Here is an 18,476-nt window from a genome sequence, read left to right as displayed (position 1 = left end):
GGAGGAGACAGGGGTTATTCATTAAGCATGGATGGAATAAATGGAAAAAGAGCCCACCTCCACTTGTTCGGAAAAGACAGAGTTAGCTGGTAACACTTCATTCAATAGTCCTTTTTAATTTTCAGGTGACTCAGATCATGAGATAAGGCAGTTTTCAGGTCATTTTAAAAGGATAACAAATTGCAGTGTTTCTGGTCAATGTTAACTAATACGCTAATGAATGAAGTGTTACTGAGCTGAGTTACAGCTTAAGATTACAGGATTTGGAAAAAGTACTCATTAGATGAAAGTTTCTTGATTAACTTGGAATAGGTCCCAGAATTAAGATCCAGTTTTCACCCCCTCAAAGCTCAAGGCAGGTAAAGTATTATTTACCCTCTTATTAACCAATTTTCACCCACTGTGATAAAAATTAACCTCAATTTTCCTGCAGATATTCATAGTTTAAGTAATTTAAAAGGTCTCTGTGTTTTCTCCTTGAAGGCGTACAGGGCCTATCATGCACAACACAGCACCATGTGATTAGAGCTCATTCTGTGTGTAGCACACTTTCATTTTCTCATTAGCAGCAGATGAGCAGTACACGAACATAAGCTGGCATAACTTTTTTTTCTTTTTAGTACAAAGCAAATACATACCCAAACACCTCAGACACCAGTTAAGCTTCATTAGTTGTTATGCCAGCGTAGTGAGGGAAATGTGATTGCTATAGAGTAACAGTGTTATCTGTTTCTCTTTTTTTCTTTTTGAGCAAGAGCACTGTTAAAGCAGTATTCTTGTGCCGTCAGAATGAATCCATCAGAGTAAGTCATCATAGCACAACAAGCCATCAACACAGATGTAATGATTTGTGGGTTACTTTTCGGGCACTTTTATGTCGGCCTACTGATGAGCTGGCCCCAGCTTCAGAGTTGGTGCCCTCCGTAACTGGTCCTTTCTATGGAAATAAGGGTGAGATCACAGCTAGAATATCCTGACACCACGGACAAACAGTAGAACAAGCCTAGAAACATGGACCATTCTCTTGTTTCCAGATTTTTCCTTTGAATTTCTATTTCTGCAGGGTGAATCATGTTAATCTGTTATCAAAATGATCAATAACATTAGTAGAATTTCCAGGGTTAACAGATCATTCAGTAATATATCTGAAATTAATAAACAGTTCACAAAAAAGTCTTAAGATGGCACTTCCTTCATTCATTGGTGAGAATGGTCAAAAGAAAAAACGACACCACAACTGATATCCTCTTACAATAAACAGTTAACATCCTTAAAACAGTCAGGATTAAAATGTGTTGCAGATAAGGGCTGTCTTTTAAATAATAGCCAGCCAACATTTCCTTGATAGATCAAGGATTGAACATTACAGTTTTCTGCTTTTATCAAAGAGCAGATGAAAAAAATTAGCAATTCAACGGGGTAATTTGTTAATTTTTCTTGTGAGCTTCTTAAATCTTTAATGCAAATACTTCTGTTTTAGTATGAAAAAATGACCAAGATGATTTAACAGTGTCTTGTATACTTAACGTAACAAACTTGTAATACACAAGTTCCATGTAGCGATGTAGATGTCTTGGCGCATGCCTGCGCCACCTTTCCCTCATGTCACTCCCCACTGTTTCCACCGTCCTATCCTCTATGACAGGGGTCGGCAACTCAAATTTTTAACAGTCCAGTCAAAGAAAATATACTGATTCATTTCTGACCTATTAGACAATTCAGAGCAAGAGCAAGTGTTGCATCTTCACAGCGAAGGCTCTGAGAGATGTTTCTTGTGGCGTTTTTCCAGCTCTCTGTTCGCTATACGGAATGTCCTTGTCTGTCTGTGTAAGGGCGTGCACTTGTTTGTGTGTCTGTGAACGCGCTGGGAACTTCACCGTGCGTGGAACAGCGCGAGGAGAAATGTGAACGTGGCAATGTACAAAGGACATACCATCATGTAAATGAAATGAATAACATAAGGTTACTTACACTGTTGAATTAACGAGGTATAGACCTGATTTATAGGAGAAGTAACTCTAAATCACTTCTGCTATGATCTGGCGCTGTATGGAAAATAAAATTAACTCCACATCCAGGGGAAGCGGGTGCCCCCTCTATTTAATGGTAGGAGAAACACTGTTTTCTTTCTCTTTCTATCATCCTTCCATCTGTTCTTCACTTTTAAACTTTAGTCAGCATGCAGAGCTGCAGTATTCAACACCTGAAATGCAGGGACTTCATTGGCTGAAAAGCGTCACGGGGATGGCTCAACTCAAATGCAATTGGTTAACGCTTCAAAAGCTGCGCGGGTGAAAATAGAAGCGTCTCGTTTAATTTAAAATCCTCCCGTATTTTATTGATGATAGGTCTGGGTCTGCATCGTCCATTCGTTGTCAACCCTTGCTCTATTATTAAAGTTTTAAAAGCTTGAAAAAACAATCCTGTTACTTTGAAAAAAAAAAATCAGTGTTTCATGTATAAAACAGATTCTTTGGAATTGCTGTGGTACAAAAAAAAAAAGAATTTCCCCCAAGGGGATTACTAAAGTAAATCTTCTTCTTCTTCTTCTGAAAATTAACTTTTTTTTCGTATTATTAACAGCAACAGAAAAAAACTAATTTGACCCTGGAAATCTAGATCCACACCATCCAGAGACTCAAACAATGGCTTAGAGCTTACCTGAGAAGTGTTGGTGATGGGCAGACAGATGCCCAGGTCGTTGACCGTCAGTTGCAGGAAGAGGGTGCTGAAGGCCTGGGCCGAGGTCTGTTGGATGCCTGGCAGTTTATCCACCACCTCTTTGGTGGCCATGTGGATGTCCTTGTTGAGGGCCAAGCGCTGCTCATTCCAGTTGTCATACGCTGCTTTGTAATTCAGCCAGAAGAGCACAGCTACAGGAAGACATACAAGTAGGAGAAAGAAACTCAAGAGCAAATCCTGAACATTTAATATCAAAGACAGATTTTGATGATCCACTTATTTTCTGTTGAAATAATCGTTATTGACATGTTTTATGTTGTGTGAATAGATTTCTTTATGGAGGCCTAAAACAAAATCTCAATGTTTCAACTGTGTTGACAATGTTTTTTAGGTGTTATCTAATATAGACATGTCAAATCTTGAGAAATGGCTGACAAGAAAAAATATTTTGACAAAAAAAATTGAGGCTAATGCGTCTTGTAGTTAAAGAATGGATAATTCTCTGAGGATGTTCACTCTGAAAGCTTCAGAAGTTTATAACAAAGATTGGTGAAACCACTTTGAGGTTAACCCATTTAGTAAAGATGTTCTTAAATACACGGGTGATGTGAGATCTCAGATGTGATCTAGTAGAAGAGGAAGCAGAACCTCTGTCGAACGCCACCGGCTGGGCAAAAACGATTGGCCTGTTGAGGGTGATAAGGACAGCCTCCTTATCTGAGGAGCCACTGATTTCCTCCTGCAGAGCATTCCTCAGGCCAATTCGCGTACGGAAGTACGCCACCTGGTGGAAGTCAGGGCCAGCTTCTTCGTACACCTGCAAAAGAAAGAGAAAAGACCAGTTAAGAAAAAAAACAGACACAAAAAATCTGTATCAGTCACCAAAAAGAACCTGAAAGTTTGTATTTCCTGATCTCTACCTGGTGCTTCACAATTTGTCCAAGGGCCAAGTTGAGATCAACTTGACATTTGCCAAACAGCTTCAAATAGCTGCTGCTGCCTCCAGGCTGAGTCTTGCACTGGATCCTGTTGGAAAGCTCCAGCTCAATCAGGCCGGTCTCAAAGCGCACAGCTCGCATCGAAGGAGTGGTGGCTGTCATCTGGATCCCCTGGTTTCATCAAAACAGCAGTTAAGTACTCTATCAAAGCTTGGAATAGAAAATGTAACAAAAAGGGAACACCCTCTTCTTTTCATTAAAGACCCAACAACAATTCAGTACAGACCTTAATCACCCAGTCACCAGAGAAACTATTCAACAGAAGATCTTTTACTTTTGATTTCAGTGCTTATAGAAACTTTACACAGGGTACCTTGAACATGAGGCTGAGAGAATACAGCAGTATTTTTGGCTTGTCTGCATCTGTTGAGGTGTCGTGCTCATTCCACAGGGGTATGGGTTGTTCTCCTCCTTCATGAAGAAAGTGCACATGTCAGACTCATAAGGTTATATAAACGTTTTCAATCTTTGATGTATGATGTCGTTTGGCCAAGTGACACAACATCACCCCTCATTTGTTTTTAAAAATACCTTTGTCCACACAAATCCAGCTGGCAAATTCATCAATAAGTGCGGCTTGCAATATGCCAAGCCCATATGTGTCAGCATTTTTCATACGTAAAACCCGTGCCAGCCAATCAGAACAAACCCTGTTCAACTGTGACGTTTGAGGACCAAAAACTCTGTTTCCCAGCGTCAACAGAAAACCCTGAAACTTGAGTTTTCCAAAGTCTTCACCTTGGGTTTTCAGAAGACACAGTATCAAAAATCAATCAAAAACCAACATGGCTGGGTTTGTGAGTGTCAAGTGCTGGTTTTGAACAGGAAACCACTTTTAGTGACTTCAGTATCAAACCATAAACTTCAATAACTGTGAGGAACATTCAGAACTTCAGATTATGGAAGATTAACTCAACTGGTCTGTGTAGAAACTGTGCACCTAGCTGCACTAAAAAATGATCTAGATCAGATCAGTGATACAGATGTGTCAAATTTTCCTTATAAAGCAAGTCTAAAACAATCCAAAAGACATTTGAATATCCAAGTACCTGAAACCTTCTGAATGACTTCGTTGACCTCCTTCATGAAAACCTTCTGCAGAAAGACCAAGTGGTTGAGGAGGTCTGTGGTCAGGTTGTGCTCAAAGGAACCAATCTGCACAATAACAAAGAGAAAGGGGGTCAATCAAGATCCTCAAAGACTGCTCTGTTTATCCAGCCGGGGCTGCTTCAACCTTTGGCCCAATAAAAATATTTTACCTCGGCCACACAGCGCAAGTAGTTGCCCTGCAGGTAGTTCCCTTGCTTTGCAGGGAAGTCGTCTGAGGCCCAGCCCTGGTCTGAGTGGCTCTCATGGTCCTCCATGATGTACTCTCCTGACATGGTGACTGGAGGCAGAGTGAGGCTGGCTGATGGCGGCATGGTTGACATGTCCACAGGGGACACCTTTGACTGGAAGCAAAGCTTGTGGTTCGGCAACTCAAAGGTGAAACTGGTTTGTGCTCCTTTGGATAGAAGAGGGAGAATGAAACCATCAATATGACGACTTGTGAGTAAGATCGCCATCTTCAATATTAACCCTCTGAAGACGATTCTTTATCGCTTTCAGAGACCATCATAGATCTTTTCTCAAACACACCTGTCATGCCGTGGCTCTTCACACGACCCATTTTGTATTCAGCTTTCAGTGAAGGCAGCAGGGCAGCCCCGATAATGATGCCATCCATCATGGCGCTGAACTTAAGGACGATGGGCTTCTTCTCCAGGCCTTCAGGAAGCTGGGGGAACTCGTTGGCCTCAACTGGAGTTTGATTGATGCTCGATGCCTTGTCAGAGGGTTGTGGGGTGGGGGTGTCCTCTCTGTTGGGAGGCTGACTGTAAAGGCAGAAGAAATCAAAAAACATTTATTTTGATAAGACTGGCTCATGAACTACTACAGTGATTTTGTATTTTAAACTGTGTTAAAAGTTCTGTAAGTTCCCAACAGAAGACAACAGATTCCATTGTATTCTCCCTGCCTTTCTGTACAAAAATTGTATAGAAAATGATTACCAAAATGTTTGTGTTCCATTGAACTACTTATGTATATTTGAACAAAACCAGATAATTAACATGGACATAGACCACTATGAAAGTATTAAACTGGTTACAGAGTTAATATCCTGCAGTTTCCTTGAGGGATGTTCGTTACCACTTTTTATGCAGACTGATACCAGTACAAGTACTCCCTCTTGAGTTCTCACTGATACCGAGTACCGATACTACTAGTCCTTTTGATACATAAAATTTCAATTAACAGTGACAGATCATTTTGATCAAAGACAGCACAGTCACTCTGCCATTAAGTCCAAAGACAACAAACAACTCTCTCTGAGTTTAGATTTTTTTGATAAATATCAAAAAAATTAAAATTGTACAATAAAACTAGCAACTGTCAGAGTTTCAGTATTGTTTAAAGTAAACTAAAGTGCAAAATAAAAAAGTTTAATTGTTAACTCTCCCTGGTTCAGGTTCAGGACCTGGGGCACATTTGCTGTGGTGTTCAACCGCAGCATTTAGCAGCAACTAGCGGTGAAGAGGACCTGCTCAACTCAAGATTTTTCTTTACTTTTCTAAAGTATCTGCTGCTGGTATCTGCAGCCTTCACGAGTACCGATACCTTGAAAAAAGGCTGGAATCGGCCCTATACCAACACAGATACCTGGTATCGGTACTCGCCCATCCCTAGTTTCCTTGAACATATTTTAGTTTAAGAACTAAGTTAAAGATATGGCTTTAGGTTTAAGTCTGGATTTTAATCTGGTTACATTATTTCAGCCTACTATTGCATTAAAAGACTTTAAGCAAAACTTCTTAAGTTATGTAAACCTACATGTTTGAAGGCTGGCGGATGAGGTCAGAGATCTGTTTTGAGAGCTGGTGGGAGCTGCGGACCATCATGCTGTGCAAAGTAGCAGGGTGCTGAGGGATGTTGATCATGATGGACCCCACTTTAAAAACAGCGGCGTTATTGGTCTTCAGCCCTCGCTGGGCGCTGTACAGAGCCTGGGACTTGGCGATGTTGCATTTGACGACCGTTCTGAAACACAAGAGCCAACTTGAGTAAGCAAAAGCAGTTTGTTATTTTTAGTGATGTTGATATATGAATGGATAGACAACACAAGGGAAATAACCAACAGGACATCATACAGTGAAATATCATGCAGATTCAGAAAGCATTCAGTTTTTTATGGGGTTGAATTCCACAATCATAAATGTGACGTACTGAATGAACGACAAAGAAAGGATATGTACATCATGGCAGGTGAATGCAAGTTGTTCTACGTTGCAGAAAATAAACTTTTGAATTCCTGATAAGGAGGCTTTGGGATGCTTTATTGAAATGCTTTAAATAAAATGAGATACCAGAATATTTGTAAAGCATTTCAGTATTTTCTCAGACTGGAAATTAATGTGACAACAGCCAAGAGGGACTCGGTACTAACTTCAACTTGAAAAATAATTCACTATCTGTGACTGGTGAAGTAGCTTTAAACACACAAATATCTAAAAAGAGGAATACTGAACAATTTGTCACTAAAGACACATATGTATGAATGAATCAAACAAATGAAGGATGGTTATCAGAGCATGTGTTTCTGGCTGATGAGATGAGCCCTGAGTGGTAACAATAACATACAGAAACTCTTGTTTAGCTGTGCTGGTAGGAGACGTTGGAAAATCCTCCAGTCTATGCGAGTAGTTAAAAGAGAAAGATAAAGAGTATTAAGGGAAAATGTTTAAAGTTTGAAGGCACAGTAAGGTTAAAACAGTTTACAGAAGCAAGAATTTTAAAAAGCCTGTTGGAGTGAAACTGTGGTAAGCTCTTAAAGGTCAACATGGCTCTTTCTCATTTCTATTTTAGATGCACAGTGAGCAGGTGAAAAAAAGGCTAAAGCCTGGTTTATACGTCTGTGCTGGCTGCGCTGTTGCGGTCAATGCAGTAATGAGCACTGTTTCTTTGAGCACTGTTGTGTCCACTCTGCTCTGCAATTCTTAGTCCTTTGACCTGTTGCGCAGGTTAAGGTGATGATTTGATGCAGAAGTATAAACCAGGCTTAAGACTGTTTAACTATTTCACTTGTAGTTTGAGCAAAGCCATCAACAGCTGCATTTCCATTACACTTTTTTTCGCAAAACAAAAGCGATATTTCTGAAGTTTCCATAAAGAAAAAATGCGCCTTGCTGGTGTTTCTATTATGACTAGAATTGCACACAGCTTGAGTGAAGTAAAACATAATGTTCGTCCGGACGCTGCACTTATGGTGATGTCGATTCTTGAACATTCGTGTTTTTATTCACTGCTCTAACTGTCGGCCGTGATCACGCTAACTCAAAACAGGCAGGAACAAAACACTGAATGAAAATCATCATCTCCAGCTAACATACTCTCACTCACACACACAGACCTCCGCCCCTCCCTCCTGCTGCTCTCTGACCTGCTCAAAGTCGTCCTGCCAGAGACTGTTTGTGTGGCAGTGGATTAGTACAAGGAGGTGAGAAAGGTGCGTTGTTATGACAACGTGACCTTTTTGCGAAACAGGTGTTTCCATTGCACTTTTTGCAAGAAACTTTAATATCGAAACTTCTGAAAAACCACCCCATGAGAGCGTAAAAACGTTTTGCTGAAATTTGAAAGGTTTTTCGAAAATGTGGCGTTTCCATTTCCATTATTTTATTGCGATTTTTACGTTTTGCACAATTCTAGGTGTAATGGAAACACAGCTAGTGATTGATTTGTGAGTTTAAATTGAAAGTATATAATAAAACATCTGCAATCTGATCACATGGCGAACAGTATGCTTTAACATTTATCTGCATGAGAAACAGCTTTTAACCACTCCATCAAGTTTCCCATTACATATCATACTCAGAGGTAGAAAAAAAGTCCTCGAATGGAAAGAAAGTAAATAAATGAATAAATTAATTAATCAAATAATGAGTAATAGAAACAGTTTTTGAAAGTTGTCAGAACACTGATTTAGTTCAAAGCACATATTATGAAAATGTGATCAAGTGTCAACAAATGCAACAGTTAAATAAAAAAGTAGGAAAAAAGCTTCTTGATTAAGCATCAGTAGGTCAGTACTAATTCAAAGACGCGTGCAGAAACATTTGCTTGTCCAAATGGATGAAAGCTTATTAGTCTCAGGATTTCAAGGGTCGAAGATCAAAGAGGAAATGTTTTAAGAAGATTATTGCAGTGAAAAGAAAAGACTGCTGTTGGACTTTGACACATTGAGCGACAGGTCTACTTCTTTTTCTCTTCTTTCACTGTTCTTTTTATGTCTTCACTCATATATCTTATATCAGTGAAAAACATTGAAAAATTATAAATCAAGAAAGCATAAGTACAGACAATTAGTAGACTTTGACACCCCCATCCCAAAATTAATAAATTACAAAAAAAAAAAAAACGCACTAAACATTGCAGAAGCTATTATAAAGCGGTACTTACTGGATGTCAGGTGTTATTCCTTCCAGTAGAACAATGTTTACCCCTCCTATGTGAGCTGACGCACATGTCTCAGTCATTTTCTGGTGCAGGATATCTGTGGATGAATAAAATAAAACAAGAAAATTTCAAGAATGCAACTTACTTTTTTTACACCACATTAAATGTACTAAATTTTGTAAAACATAAATGGTTTTTTTGCACATAGTAGCAACCTGCAGTTTTGAGAAATGAAGACAATGTGAACGTGTTAGGAAATGCAGTTTGTGGAGTGTCTGTTTGAGGCTGGCACAAGAAGTATTGGATACCACATACACGCAAAGCCAAAGGAGTGAAAGGAATAAATTGTGCTTTTAAAGTTTCAAAGGCCTCAAAATTTGATCACACAGAAAAATTATATTTGGCAACTGACAATGGAAAAAAAATTAAACTGAAATAACTTTTAAAAAAGTATTGTGCTTGTAAAACCAATAATTATCCTTCAGCCTCACCTTTCATCTTCTCCTTCAGAGTGAAGCTGCCATGAATCTTCTTCAGCTCTGCCTCCATGGTCAGGCCTCCGATGTCAGCCTCCAGGTGGGTGCGGTTTACCATGCCTATGCCGAACACAATGAGTGTGACGTGCTGGGGTTCAGAGCTCACCAAGCTCCGTCGTCTCCCCCCTGCACCCAGTAGTTTGTTGGGGGTGGTGGGGTCCTGCTGCTCATTCTCAAAGATCACTTTACAGACAGGCTCTGCAGGCCTGAGTCCACCTTCTACAGTAACAAGAAATAGACAAAAACAGGTTAAAGATTGAAACTATAAACGAGTGTAGCTATTGCTTATAAAAATCATTTGCTGAAGACATGTGGAAATGGAGGCAAAGCAGAGAGAAGCAGCAGGTCTGCTGGTAACGGATTTCCACCTGAAAGGCAGTTCTCTGGGGAGCTTTTCTCCAGGATTCCAGTGGGATCAGAGATGAGGGAGTAGAAGTTGAGCAGCTTGTACATGTTCTGCCAACATTCTGCTGATGGCTCACTCTGCTCCGACACCGTGATGGAATCAGAGTCATCCATCTGGATCGCCATGTGGTCTGCCACATCACGAGAGCCCTTCCTTGACACCTGAAGGGATGGAACAACATTTCACATTATAAATAAACACAAATGTTAAAATGTGCATTAAAATCAGACCTGACTGGATCATCAAGCAATTTGCTGTTTTACCAAAGCCAAACATTTGTATGCTGTCAAATCAATACTAAGTAATTAATTAAATAAAGCACTTTTGGCACTAAGAGGGGATCACAATGTTTGTTTATGAATAATTGCACAATCTGCGACACTGGCTACTGTAAACTTTTTTCAATAGAAGTACGAAGTGCCTCTCTACTTTCTTAGTTAATAAAAAAAAAAAAAAACATAGACATTATATTATTATTACTATCAGAATATTAGTAATACTCTACAAATCTCCAATTTTTGCCAGAACATTTTATCAGCTGCTACCAAGTGAGAGCTTACAGAAATTCCTCCAATCTACCAGCACCCTCCAGGGTTTAAGTGTAGCTGACTGTTTTGTGTACAAGGCCATTTTACACTTATCACAGTTTTAAACCTCAGTCCTCGGTTGGTTTCAGATGAAGGTATTTTTGTCATGAGAGTATAAAACTGTCAGCCAAACATTCTGAACATTTTGCAATGGGTCCAAATGTATTTCATATGTGTACATAGCAAAACCAAGCGGCAACCTCCGGTCTAACTATATGAGACAATGCGGAAGTGCTAAAATCTGCTGGCTCCGGAAGTACCGGAAGTCACACCAAGCCAAAAAAAGCCATTTTCAAAGCAGAAATTAACCTATTTACAGCCTGGTTCAAAAAACGTCTCCTGTCTGAGTCACTAATTTTACTATTGGCACCCACTGTACAGGGGTGAATTTTTTTCTAACTCCACCGTTCAGAGGGTATTAAGATTGCGGGCTCCCCCAATAAGAGGCACAGTTGAGGGTCACGTGACTGACAGGCGATCTATGGCTGTAGGTGAAGCCCTTGCCACTACCAATATGGCCGCTATAGCCAATGTGCTTCATTTTACGTTTCAGAAACAGACAGGTGACGTCGGCGAGACTACGTCCATGTTTTATACAGTCTATAAGCAAAACCCATTGATTAAAGATGCTGTGAGGAGGATCGGTTTTAATTGGACTGCCTCGCCACCTCCTGGCCCGGAGTCTCACACACACTGTTGTGAAGATGTTACTTTTAACCAGGCGTGTGTTTGTTTTGCAACTAATTTTATTTGTCCAAGACAACTTTTTACCAGATACAATGCGATGAGGTAAAGTATTTATCAGTTACATAGTGCTGTTGTTTGAACCGTGACAACAAGCAAACGTAAGTTTGTACTGTATATCAGTGGTCGGCAAAATGTGCCGCTAATAGCAGGCCAGTGCTATGACAAATCTGTAGGCTATTGTGACAAAAAGCAAACTTTCAGTCCACACAGTAGCTTAGGAGCCGTCGATATGCAGCGCTACTGACAGCCTGATGCTGTGTCAATAATGTGTAATGTTAGTAAATACTGGTTATGTCCTGCCAGTCATCCACCAAGCAGAGCTAACATAACCTCACTCTTCATTTTATTGATAGACTCTCAAGTTTGAACAGACCACTGCAGAATAACTGCTGACTGTGGGTTGGGATGAACATTAGCACAAACAGTTTAGCCCCTGTTTTAGCCTTTAGCTCGGGCTCTATCTCTCTCCTGTTTATCTTTCTTCTGCTCTTATGTCCTTTTTCTGTCTGACAGTTAAGCTCCAGTGTCCACCATCACTACAAATTAATCGCAGACATCGTTTTCAGCACAGTGTTGTCATAGAGACTAGGACATAGCGTAAATAAATCCAGTATTGCTTGACCCAATAGGGAAGCTACAAAGAAGCTACAAAGTAGCATTTTGAAATAACTTACACTGGCGCTGATAATCCCATTTTAAATTGTGGACTATGATTGGGCATATAGTTAGAAGGTAGACCTTTTCAAGATCACTTTCAAACTCACAGCCCCTTTAATTTGCAGTGTTTAATGCTGCTGATCACATTAGCATGAACAAAGTCAGCTTTACTGGAGAGCTCTGTTTTTGATTTAAAAAACAACTGTTAGGTTTTTTGTTTAATTTCACCTTTGATGTGCGACGCTCTGAACGTCCAAGGGAGCTGCGACCTCGTGGTTCCCTTCGCCCCAATGTGTCCATTCCAGATGGAGGCCCATTAGGTGGTAATCCCCCAGGACCACCTGCTCCAGCAGCTCCTCCCCCAGCACCCAACCCTCTCTTGCTCTTCAAGGTTTGGGTTCCACTGCGTCCTGCTCCGTTGAGGCTGCCCCGGGAACTGCGGCTGAAGTCAGAGGACCTGAAGTGGCGATATGGCCGAGCCTTGAAGGTGGGCGTTGGAGAGGCTGAGCCTGCAGTGTAGCGGCTCAGCTTAATATCAGTCTGTGTGGCCTTGATGTCATCAATCATGGTGCTAAATTGGTGGATGAGGCGCACCAGGGCCATGTCGACACGCTGGCTGATAGCCTGGCATGCTGTCGTGAAATCACAGTGGAATGTGTTGTAATGGCGGCGGTTGAGGTCGTGAAAGGAAAGCGGCGCTGCAGTGGGGCCCTGAGGAGCGCTGGTCGACTTCTCCATCACCACCGCATTTAGGCTGAAAGTCTCAATCAGCAGGGCTGGCTTGAACTCCAACGGGGGCAGGTTCACCATGCCTTGTCTAAAGAATTGAAAAAGATTGATAGTTTCAATACATGATGTATCAAGAAAGCATTCTATTCTGCTGCTAAAGGTGAATTCAAACTAAAACACATTAAAATGGGATTGAACTTTGACAGTCCTTTCCATTTGATCAAAATGTATTTTACCTTCGGGATCTTTTGTTTTTACGGTCTTTGGAGGTATCGGAGTCAACAATGTCTGCTCTGAGGCATTCAAGGTTGCCAGAAAAAGACAGATGCTCTCCAAAGTACATCTTGTAACTTAGAGGAGTGGTGTCTTGAGCCTGGATGCCAGTGTAGCTAAGCAAAGGCTTGAAAACAACCTACAGGAAGAAAAAAGGTATCATGACACAAAATTTAAACTCAATTTTTTTCCAAAAAACAAACAGGAAAAAAAGATCACAGCAGTGGTTCTGTCAGAGCAGGAAAAGAGGAGAGGAACATGATCCTGTGGCATTCATTGTCTAATCCACCAAACACAGATGCACTGTTACACCTTAGTCAAAGGAACATTTCACTGGTGGTGATTGTGGCTGTGGTAGAGTCTCTCAATTCAAAAGTTCCTGTCATGTTGAAGTGTCCTTAATAATGACACTGAACCCCAAATTTCTGCTGCTGTTGGTCAGTGGTGTGGATGGGTATGAATGCATTTGATTAAACTGATGGTTCCTACAATATAATTCCCCATCATTAGTCTGTGAATGTGGTGTGGATGGGTGAAAGAGATCAAAAGTGTTAAGTGCTTTGAATGGTAAGAAAGAGGAGAAATTAGTATAAGTAACCAGTGTTGTTAGCTATTCTGCATTATAAGCGCACTGTCTAAAACCATTTCCAGTGTCTAATAGAACATTCAGGAACTGCTGACATGTCAGTTGCATGTTAAGTTGAAGTGTAAAAAATGAAAGCAAAGCAAGGCAGACGGATGTATTTAGAGAACCTGAGCGTCTGCCAGCTGAACCGCAGCTGGACACTGGTTGCCTTCCTCAATATCAGCCATGTCGTCCTGACTGGTGCTATGCTGGGAGTGCTGAGAGTGGGTCCCATCCAGGGTATTCTGGTCACTAGAGAGCACCGTGTTGAAGTCCGATGCTGAGGGGATTGTGGGTAGGTTACAAGTCCCACCTAAAGTTGTAGAAAAGAGATATGGTATGAACATATGGTCAAACACCAGTAGTCATAGAAAGCATTCTACTGTTCCTAAAGGAGCAGTGTGGTGTTTTTCTGGGATAAAGACTCAATTTCCCAAGAGCACTATCACCCACTGTCGTGAGGACGTTACTCTTGTGATGGCATACTTTTGTTTTTGAAAGCTAATGAATAGGGATCAGATCGTCTTTTTAAATCTACCCATCTTTGTTCAAGAGGACTTTTTGTAGGATGCAAAGCGACAATGTAATTCATTCATGTTTATGTAGCTACTGTCTGAAATGTGTCAAACAAACTTTGTAAACTTAACTTGTGCCATGGTGTACCTGACTTTCTGTTCAACATTACACAACCTGGTGTAACCTCACTCTTCATTTTTTTTTTGACAGACTCTCAAGTTTGAACAGACCACTGCAGAATGTGTGTGTGCTGTGTCTCAGTGGTACAGTTGGTTGTCTCTTAATTGAAAGGTTGTGAGTGTGATCCCAGGTCCTGCTGTCAACGTGTCATATCCTGAAGCATATGCCTAACTGCCCACCTACCACCTTGATGCTATGCTATAGATGTGTGAATGAGATTGGTTAACAAAAAAAACTGTTACGCTCTTTACAAAGCAGCTTCTGCCATCAGCCAATTAATGTGGTGTGAATGTGACGTAAAAGGCTCTAAAAGGGGAGGTGTAAACTCTAAGGTCGTAACTGAAAAGGTGAGTAAGACTCTAAAAAAAGAAGGTAGAGATGAGGCTGATCTACAAGGGTTTGAATATATGTTGCTCTACCTCTCTGACACATGAGGCAGGAAGATAACAGGGACAAAACACATCTCTGTCTATTAAAACAACACTTATGCAGCCTACAGCACATCTATAGAGAGTCTGACAAGGCCCTGACCCTGTTGATAACATCACATTTTACATTTCTCAGCTATATGCTTAGTCGTCAGCTGGCAGCTACAGTAAATTAAAAATAATCAACAAGTAGGGAGACTAAGAATAACTGACTTTATGAGTAATCAATTTAATATCTAAATATTCAGGCCTCAATATTTATGTTACATAAAAACACAATAAATTGGTTGCAGGAATAAAAAATTAGCATAATTTTAAAAGCAATCATCCAATTATTGTCAACAAGTAAGCTTATTTTATCAACAACTAAAAAATCTTGCTATCATTTCGATAAAAGCTGGAAACAAAAGAAAAAGGTTGGTCATAAATTTTTCTTTTTTTAAGCAATCCCATCTTTAAAAATTACATCTTTTTAATTAGTGCCAGGAGGAAATCAGCTTTCCCCACCACAAGTGTTAGGTCACCTTATTAACAACACTGTTTCCAGTTTTTTTTTTTTCTAAAGGACATATTCACACAGAGAAAGATGTAACTGTTCCACTAACTAAAGGGAAAATGGGTTCTATTTGGCTAAGTACTACACCAACAACTTTAACACGATACTGAATCATAACCCCTGACCTCCTGGACTGTTTAGTGTTGGTAGTGGTTGGTACTGGTAGTGGTTGACAAGAGAATCCAGCGACTCTAGTAAATTGCAACATTAAATGGACATTAACAGTGATTGTCTGCTGTAATCAAAGTAATGGTTGAGGCGATAAAAAGATTTTCAGAACTCATTGCATCACTAAACATTATAAAACGAGAAAAGAAATACACAATGTGGCATCATATAGAACAGAAGTCCATTCATAAAACATTACACAGTTCTGTGAACATTAAAAATATATACTTATTGTCGTTTACACATTGACAAATGGGAAAATTTGCACTCATCTATTTACCTGTCTGTAGACTGTTGTGCTGGGAGCGGTTGACAGGAGAGTCCATGGTTCCAACCCCTGTCCTGTTACCAACTGCATTAGACATCCAGTTGTAAAAGCTGACAGAGGAGGGCTCAGAAAGCAGCGGGTGCTCGGTCAACATGTCCGTACCCAAACTGTTTCCTGTGTCCAAGAAGAAAGCAAATTACAAACACACCTCTATATGGAAGAAAGAAAAAAGTGGATAACAAGAAAGGCAAAGCAAATGACAAAGTCAAATAAATCACTGGCACACCGACTCTGTAAATGTATTTAGGTCCAATCTTTAGTAAGTTTCCTCCTTATTTATTCACACTGCTGAGCAGTTAATTTTGACTTCACTGTATAAGTGACATACACATTAAGATACGGATAAAACCACAAAAATACCAAATGCACTGGTTTTCAGAAACTTTAACGCACTGCATTTAGTATCAGTACAGCACAACAACAGCTTAGGTATAATTTACCTGTGCGAGTGAGAGAACTGCTCTTAGCAGCAGCTGCTGCAGACGGCTCATTCCTCTGGGGCATGCTCTCCAACAGGTTGTGAAGACTGCGAAAGCTGCCCGTCAGATTGCTCAGGAGGCTTTCTTTCCTCGGGCTGTCCTTGGCTGGCAGGCCTGCACGGCTAACATGGGCGGGTGAGTCAGCTGCTGTGTCTCCGCTGGTGTAGCTCAGAGACTGGTATGGATGGGAGCCCTGGTTAAGACAAATGGACAGATTATTCAGAGGAGGTCATGTTCATGTTCTAAAACATCCAGTGCTATATATTTAAAGAGGAGTGGCAGATATAACAGACCACCAAAATACACAGGAGTTTAGAAATAGTGTGATAAAGTAATGCCCCATTGTGATCAATCTGTATGTCTTCTGTTACTTTTCTTTTATTAAGTGTCACACATTTCAGCAGCATTACAAATAGCATTCATTTTCATCAATGAAGTAATACAGCACAGTCTTTCAAACAGAAACTAAAAACAATATTAACATTGTTCTGGACAGTGTTTAGCTGTGTTACATTAAATGTGCTTTATATCTACAGTGTGTGTTTCCTTATGTTTTGGCTAGCTGATCAGCCTGAATTCAAATATTTGTTAAATCTTCAAAAAATAGTTGCTTGAAACCTCCCTAATAAAGCAATCTAAATGTAAATAATTCATCTGGGAAATAATACTTGGCAGATTAACGCGTTCACTCACATGTAGCTCAATTTCTTTGTACAATTGGTAACTGGAATTTTTTTTTTAAGTTGTACCTTTATTCTGAGTGCAGACTCATTGTGTGTGTGGGACTTGGACAGTTTCCTCATGATCTCGACACCACTGACAGGACCGGTGTTTCCTTCTTTTGGTGGGGGGCGGCTGCTTGCTCCCTCCAGCAACATAGTATGTTCACTCACTGTGGCTTCACAATAATGAGATAAAATAAAACTACAAGAACAATATTACTTCTACAATAGTAAAAAATATGCATTAGTACAAACATACATAAATCTACAGGCTGAAAAGTCATAACAGTTTATTTATGCGCAAACATGATAAATTAGAGGTATAGAGTTGTCAAAATAACAGCAGCCTCCCAAAAACTTTAAGTTCCCACCTGCGTCAAACTCAAACTCAGCTCCATCAGCACTGGTGTCACTCTGCAGGGCAGCCCCGTTGTCCAGGCCCAACATGGTCTCTCCAAGGCTCTGCTGAGGGTCCTTGGGTTTAGAGAGCTGATTTGGCCTCATGATACCTATAGCTTTGAAGCCCTGAGTGACTACAATGAATTTCATCCACTGTCTGGCTAAAGCAACCAGACCCTTTTTCAGAGTCACGAGTGCTGGGACCCCATCGTTCTGAGATAAAAGGGAGAAGAGGACAGAGATACATCAATGCCATGGGCACATTAAAAAAAGTATAAGAGAGTTACGAACACTTCCAACTGCTGTTATAATTAGGAGGTTCTAAGTATTGGTTGAGGCCTAAATAAATTAATCTAAGCAGCATTCTAACTAAAAACAAACTGACACACTGACCATGGTCGCCTCCTCGATAACTGAGTAGTCAGCCTGCTGCAGGTATCGGTGAAGAATGTTACAGAGCATACAGGATGGATTCTCATACAGGTATCGAGCTCGCTTGGTCACACGATTGTACTTGCTTCGGATGGGAATGTGGATGCTCTTTTTCTGTTAGGGAAGACAAAAAAAAAGTTAAATGCAACATTTCAACTAGTGCAAATGACTCTAGACGGCAGATTGTCGACTCCTTTGCTATTGCTGATAAATAATAAGCGTTCGATAAAAGAGATCCTAACACAATGATGCCCTCGGAGTTCATTACTTTGTGAAATTAACCACAGGTGATATATATTTGGTAGTGCTGTCAGGCGATTAAAAAAAAAAATCTAATTAATTAAAGGATTTGTTAATTAATTAATTGATTAATTGGATTAATTAATCTAATAAAGGTCCCCAAATAAAGAATTTGAATTCATGGACATTACAAAACTAATCATGACTAATCAAATGAATACACAAAGAAGAGAAGATTTGTAAATCCACATTTTTTTTCAACTGGTCAATTTTAAAATGTCAATGTTCGCTGCCA

The 18,476-nt window shown here is 40.2% G+C and overlaps 1 protein-coding gene across 1 annotated transcript in view; it reads right to left on the bottom strand.

The window, feature by feature from the left end:
- kiaa1109 (KIAA1109 ortholog) overlaps nt 1-18,476 on the bottom strand; it is an 80,600-nt gene that overhangs the window by 25,050 nt on the left and 37,074 nt on the right. The window contains exons 41-61 of the mRNA XM_074692588.1: nt 17,903-18,055; nt 17,482-17,722; nt 17,138-17,286; nt 16,350-16,581; nt 15,862-16,023; nt 13,862-14,046; nt 13,072-13,247; nt 12,335-12,923; nt 10,078-10,276; nt 9,665-9,928; nt 9,177-9,270; nt 7,359-7,409; nt 6,552-6,758; nt 5,319-5,554; nt 4,940-5,184; nt 4,730-4,835; nt 3,994-4,091; nt 3,603-3,791; nt 3,331-3,499; nt 2,662-2,873; nt 860-937 (exon numbers count right to left, since the gene is read on the bottom strand). Of these exons, the coding sequence (XP_074548689.1) occupies nt 860-937; nt 2,662-2,873; nt 3,331-3,499; nt 3,603-3,791; nt 3,994-4,091; nt 4,730-4,835; nt 4,940-5,184; nt 5,319-5,554; nt 6,552-6,758; nt 7,359-7,409; nt 9,177-9,270; nt 9,665-9,928; nt 10,078-10,276; nt 12,335-12,923; nt 13,072-13,247; nt 13,862-14,046; nt 15,862-16,023; nt 16,350-16,581; nt 17,138-17,286; nt 17,482-17,722; nt 17,903-18,055 (4,035 nt within the window). The remainder of the gene's footprint in view (nt 1-859; nt 938-2,661; nt 2,874-3,330; nt 3,500-3,602; nt 3,792-3,993; nt 4,092-4,729; nt 4,836-4,939; nt 5,185-5,318; nt 5,555-6,551; nt 6,759-7,358; nt 7,410-9,176; nt 9,271-9,664; nt 9,929-10,077; nt 10,277-12,334; nt 12,924-13,071; nt 13,248-13,861; nt 14,047-15,861; nt 16,024-16,349; nt 16,582-17,137; nt 17,287-17,481; nt 17,723-17,902; nt 18,056-18,476) is intronic.

Source organism: Halichoeres trimaculatus, unplaced genomic scaffold (assembly GCF_033239565.1).
Source record: "Halichoeres trimaculatus isolate MK-OKI-2021-1 unplaced genomic scaffold, fHalTri1.1 fHalTri1_scaffold_17, whole genome shotgun sequence".
NCBI lineage: Eukaryota > Metazoa > Chordata > Actinopteri > Labriformes > Labridae > Halichoeres > Halichoeres trimaculatus.
The sequence above is the reverse complement of the archived record's forward strand: the minus strand, read 5'-3'. Positions and strand labels throughout refer to the sequence as shown.